The sequence below is a fragment of the Physeter macrocephalus genome, chromosome 15, assembly GCF_002837175.3.
Source record: "Physeter macrocephalus isolate SW-GA chromosome 15, ASM283717v5, whole genome shotgun sequence".
NCBI lineage: Eukaryota > Metazoa > Chordata > Mammalia > Artiodactyla > Physeteridae > Physeter > Physeter macrocephalus.
Genome location: NC_041228.1, coordinates 18,627,752 through 18,633,190, shown reverse-complemented (window position 1 = coordinate 18,633,190; position 5,439 = coordinate 18,627,752). Strand labels below are relative to the sequence as shown.

At 43.6% G+C, this 5,439-nt stretch overlaps 1 protein-coding gene across 1 annotated transcript in view; it reads left to right on the top strand.

Moving 5' to 3' along the window:
- The window catches only part of DEPTOR (DEP domain containing MTOR interacting protein), a 163,004-nt gene continuing 157,565 nt past the window's right edge, over window positions 1–5,439 (top strand). Inside the window, exon 1 of the mRNA XM_007127703.3 lies at window positions 1–260. Within this exon, the coding sequence (XP_007127765.1) occupies window positions 139–260 (122 nt within the window). The 5' untranslated portion in view covers window positions 1–138. The remainder of the gene's footprint in view (window positions 261–5,439) is intronic.

The window sequence follows — 5,439 nt, the reverse complement described above, 5'->3', positions numbered from 1 at the left end:
CCTCTCCAGCCAATCGCGTCTGAACTACGGAACGGCCCCTAACAAAGATGGCGGGGGAGGCCTCAGTGAGGGCAGGCTGATTTAATACCCGAACCCGCGGCGGACAGCGAAGACAGAGGTAGCGGCGCAGCCCCGACCATGGAGGAGGGCAACAGCGCTGGCAGCGGTGGCAGCGACAGTAGCACCAGCGGGAGTGGCGGGGCGCAGCAAAGGGAGCTGGAGCGCATGGCTGAGGTCCTGGTCACCGGAGAGCAGCTACGGTAAGATGTGGGGCAGTGCCGGGGGAGGCTAGCGGTGGCACTGCCAGCCAGTGTCCGTGGCAGGCGCGCGCTGGCGCGCGCCGTGGCTCGTGGCTAACGACTCGCGCGGGGCTCCGGGACGCCTGCGGACGCGTCGACCGTCCCCGCCGCGCCCCCGCTTAGCTGCTGCAGCCCGGCGCCCGGCGGACTCCGGACTGGCGCGGGGCTCCCGAGGCGGACGCGGGCGGGCGCGCGGTGCTCGCTGCGCCCTCGCCCAGCTGCTGCAGCCCTGCGCCCCGCAGACGTGTTGCTGCCGACCGCGCGCGCCCTCTCTGCCCGGGCACCCGGGAGCTGCCAGGCCTCCCGGCTGACAGCTAGCTTCTCCTCGGCTCAGAGAGCGAGAGGAGCGGGTGAAGGGCCCCCGCCGGCCCCAACCCCAGCCCCTTTACTCCTAGATAAAAGGAGCCAGACCAGATCCCCTTCACTTAAGGTTTTCCTTTTGGCTTGCAAGTCTGGCTTCACTCCCCTGAGCCTCAGTATTTTCATCTGTAAAATGGGGCTGATCTTGGCAACTTCCTTGAACGGTTGTGGTGGGGGCTAAACTGAGAACATTTCTGGAACACTGTACCTATCACTTAATTGGCACATACTCATCAGTCATTATTTGGGTCCGCAAGGGGGCGTGGAGGCACCTTGTCCCGCTGCCCTGCTGCCAGCTCCCCCAGCCCGCACATTTTGGGCAGCAGGGTCCATCGGCCCCCGGCTGCTGCAAGAATTGGGACTTGATGTGTGTCACTGCGTCCAGGACAGGCAGTTACCCCCCGATTCAGGAACCCCTCCCGCCCACTTTATCATTCCCATCCCATCCCGGTCCTTCTTGGATTCCTGTTTGAGAATTCTCCTTATGGTATGACCGGTTCCGCAGCTGCCCGTCTTGTGGTCATTAATCAGTTTGCCAGGGGGAAAAACCCCTTGGCTTTACAGTGGTTGAGCCAAAACTTGCATGCCGGCCCCTGTCCCATCGGAACGGTGCGCTTGCCTCTTCTAGTTCTTGGCCTGAATCTCCAGGCTCCTTTTGGTTTCTAAAATGCTGTGTTTCAGGACCCGAAGGAGAGAGACTCTTGCAACGACCCCTAAAGGTTTGGTAACCACCCTGCTTGCTGCCCTTAGATTGAGAAAGTAAATATTGGAGGTCAGAATTAATTGAGTTTAACGTTACAAGAGGCAAATTGCGCATTTCTATCCCTTGATGATTTTTTAACGTATAGTCAGAATTAAAGGGAATAAAAGCTTCTTTTCCATCAAGAGATTTTCTAACTGAAAAAAATCAAAATAAAGCTTTTCTGATTCACCTTGGAACACTTTAATAATTTATCTGCTCCTCAATTGGGTACGTTTCACTTCCTTTAAAATAATAAACTGCAGGGTGCCTCTGTTTGTCCAGAAAGCACTTTCTCCTTCGAGATGCTTAAATACCCCTTCCTTGGTTGTGGAGGTCCCCAGAGCACTTCCCCTGTTCCCAGGCACCTCTCTGCACGGCAGCAAGTTTGAGGGCTAGGCTTAGTGTGTCGGTAAGAAGATAGAATTAACATTAAGCTGTTTTGAGGAGGACTTTAAAACCAGAGTGAATCTGGGTTTGCTACTTACTAGTGTGGGACCTAGGACAAGTTACTTAACTAAGAATGATGGGTAATAATGGAGCCTACCTCTGTATTGTGATGAGGATTAATTAGATGAGTTAGTGCTTAGATCAGTGCCTGGGATATTGTATGCATCATGCCAGCCTTAGCTGTTATAGTTCTGTGACTTTGGACACAAGTTAATTCACTTCTCTGAGCCTCTGTTTCCTCATCTGTAGAAAGGCAATGAAGATAGCACTTCATAGGGTTGTTGTGAGGGTTTTCCTCTGGGCTTCAAGTATTGAAGAGCATTCAACAAACGGTTGTTGGAATTAATGAGTGTTATTGGTCTCTGTGTGTCACCACACGTGACTTCCAGCTGAGCAAGATCTAGCACAAAGGATTGGTTGGTGGTTAAGAACACAGGCTGCCTGGGTTCTTATTCTGTCTCCACCACTTATTAGTCCTGTGACTTGCGGATAATTTACTTAACTTCTCTGTGCCTACGTTTTACTTCTCTTGCAGGAATTTTGTGAGGATTAAATGAGGAGATGCTACATGTAAAAGGCTTAGTAAATGTTAGTTACTTAATTTTACTTTGGGAAACTGTCATCATTGCTTTTTAAAAATCTCTGCCATCTTTGCACTGTGCTGAGTACAGAGTACATAGTAATTACTCGAATATTTGACTAACTAGTGTATATAATTAAATATACTATTGTAAGTACAGATAATGTAATATTCAGAATTTAGGGATTTAAGTGGCCATGTATGCCACTAGCTTCTTGGTTACTGGAAGAACCTCTCATAAAGGAGTAGGGATGCAGCCCTCCTGGCTGTCACTGTCACAACATGTTTTCACATCCCTAACTGCTTTCTCACAGGCTGATTGTGGGGACTTTGTGATGTCCAGGCCTCCTGCCTCTAATTGCTATACACACACACACACACACACACACACACACACTCACTCACAGACACACAGACAATTCCTCCTCTCTGCTTTCTCTTTCTTTTCTGTTGCTTTCTGGGTCATCAAAGATGAGGTGAATGAAGGTGGTAAGGAAAGGAGACACCAGGATTTGGATTTGAAATACAAAATTTGGCTTCCAGGTCCAGCTCTGTGAATTTTATTAATTTAATATTTATTTATGGATGTATATATGGATATTGTACATATGGATGTATGTATTTTGAACTACTTTTGCTTGGGCAAGTCAGTTAGCCACTCTGGGCCTCAGCGACTGTGCCTGCAGAATGGGAATAATAATATCCTCCTATGTAAGATCTGTGGTGTTGGATCAAATGGGGTATAACATGGGAAGGAACTTTGTAAAATAAATCAATAAATCAAGAGTAGTTGTTGCTATGATTATTATAAGCTCCAGATGTGAAATTGGGGGTTGGCTCCGTAATCCTGACACTTTGGTAAGGGCAGCTGGTTGCATAAGGATATGAAATTGAGTAACATTTAAAAACATCTCCTGCCTTCTTCTCCAGCCTGACTGCAGGATCCTTTTCCTAATCTCTTTGAGCTTTCCCTTGTCGTAAAAGATTTTAGTTCCTTGCTCAATGTATCTGAGTGATTTTGTATCTTAAAACTGCATTTGGATACCAGTTCACATCCCCAGGATGGCTATAATCAAAACGACAGATAATGAGAACTGTTGGCAAGGATGCGGGGAAATTGGAACCCTTATACACTGCTGGTGGAAAGGTAAAATGATGCAGCCACTTTGGAAATCATTCTGGTATTTCCTCAAAGACTAAACATAGAATTACCATGTGACCCAGCAATTTTACTCCTAAGTATGTATTCAAGAGAAACAAAAACATATGTCTACATAAAAATTTGTACACACATTTTCACAGCAGCATTTTATATACTAGCCAAAGCCAGAAACAACTCAAATGCCCACCAACTGATGAATGGGTAAATAATGTGTGGTCTATTCATACAAGGGAGTATTATTCAGCAATAAAAAGGAATAAAGTACTGATATATGCCACAACATGGATGCACCTTGAAAACATGATACTAAGTGAAAGAAGGCAGACACAAAAAGACACATACTAGGAGGTTGGCCAAAAAGTTCTTTCAGGTTTTCCATGTTACGGAAAAACCCGAACAACTTTTTGGCCAACCCAATATGACTCCATTTATATGAAATGTCCAGAATAGGCAAATCTGTGGAGACAGAAAGTGGTTGCCAGTGGCAGTGGGGAGGGGGAATGGAGGGTGATTGCTGATGGGTGTAGAGTTTCTTTTGGGGATGATGAAAATGTTCTAAACTGGATTGTGGTGATGATATCATAACTCTGTGGATGTGCTTAAAAAACATTGAATTATATACAGTAAATGGGTGAATTTTGTGGTGTGTGAATTATATCTCAATAAAACTATTACAAAAATGCATTTGGATGACACAGAGTGATGAAAGACAAAATATTAAAACTTTAAAAATAAACTTTATGCTTTCTTTTTGGATTGGCTAAAGAATGTGATGATATTTATCATTAACTTGATAACACATTACTACCACACCAGATGGGACTGATATTTTACATATATCTTTTTATAGTATTATTCTTGATACAGCACAGAGAAAATATACCATAAATAGTCCAGAAAATTGTCTCAGAACCTTCCTGATTTGAAGATAATTAACCATATAAAAATCATTCATATTAGTGAGGTTTCATATCATGACTTTTTAAGTCATTATTTTTATGTTTTATATATAAATCTTTTATCTTGAAATGTGTCATGTAGTCATAACTGACATTCTAATTACAGCATCCAAAATCCACCTTATGTTTCTTCTATAGATTAATCCCAGAGATACTTAGCAAGAAAGTGGTTTGTAATAGAGCATTTAAATAAAGAAGGCCAGTGAATATCACTATTCTCTCTGTGGTAATGGTAGGCATGATAATAATAACAATAATACTTATATGGCATATATTACCTGCCAAAGACTCTTCCAAGTGCTTATATATATGATTAGAAATATACATATATTAATATAATCAAGAGCATATCTATGCCTTTAAGCTTTATAAGCTACTCTGTGTAGAAGATATACCTGTTATCCTCATTTCACAGATGGGAAAACTGAGGAACGAAGTATGTAAGCTAACTGGCCATAGATGTTTCAGCCAGAAAGTGCTGGAGCTGAGAGTTCTTGCTCTTAAGCAAAATGCTAGATTACAATTTAGAGGGTTAAGAAGTGTCAGGGTAAGACCAATGTAAAACAGAATCACATATATAAGACTATGATATTCTGGTATGAGAACTTTTGCAAACAAGCAAATAGACAAATGATTTTTCCCTTCTGTCGGGAAAAAGCTAATTAATTTCTAGAAGTGTTTATGTTTTGACAAGATAGAATGGTCAGTTTCTCCGTTAACTTTTAAAGTGGGTCTCCCTTTGCCATATGGTTTTGAAAACTTAATTTGAACTCCACTCATTCTGAATTTGTAATCATTTTAATGGGAAGATAAATTACAGTTCACTATTTTGCCAGCTGTGAAGATGGGAGTGGGGTGGGGAGGAGAATTAAGAATGTAATGAGGGGGCT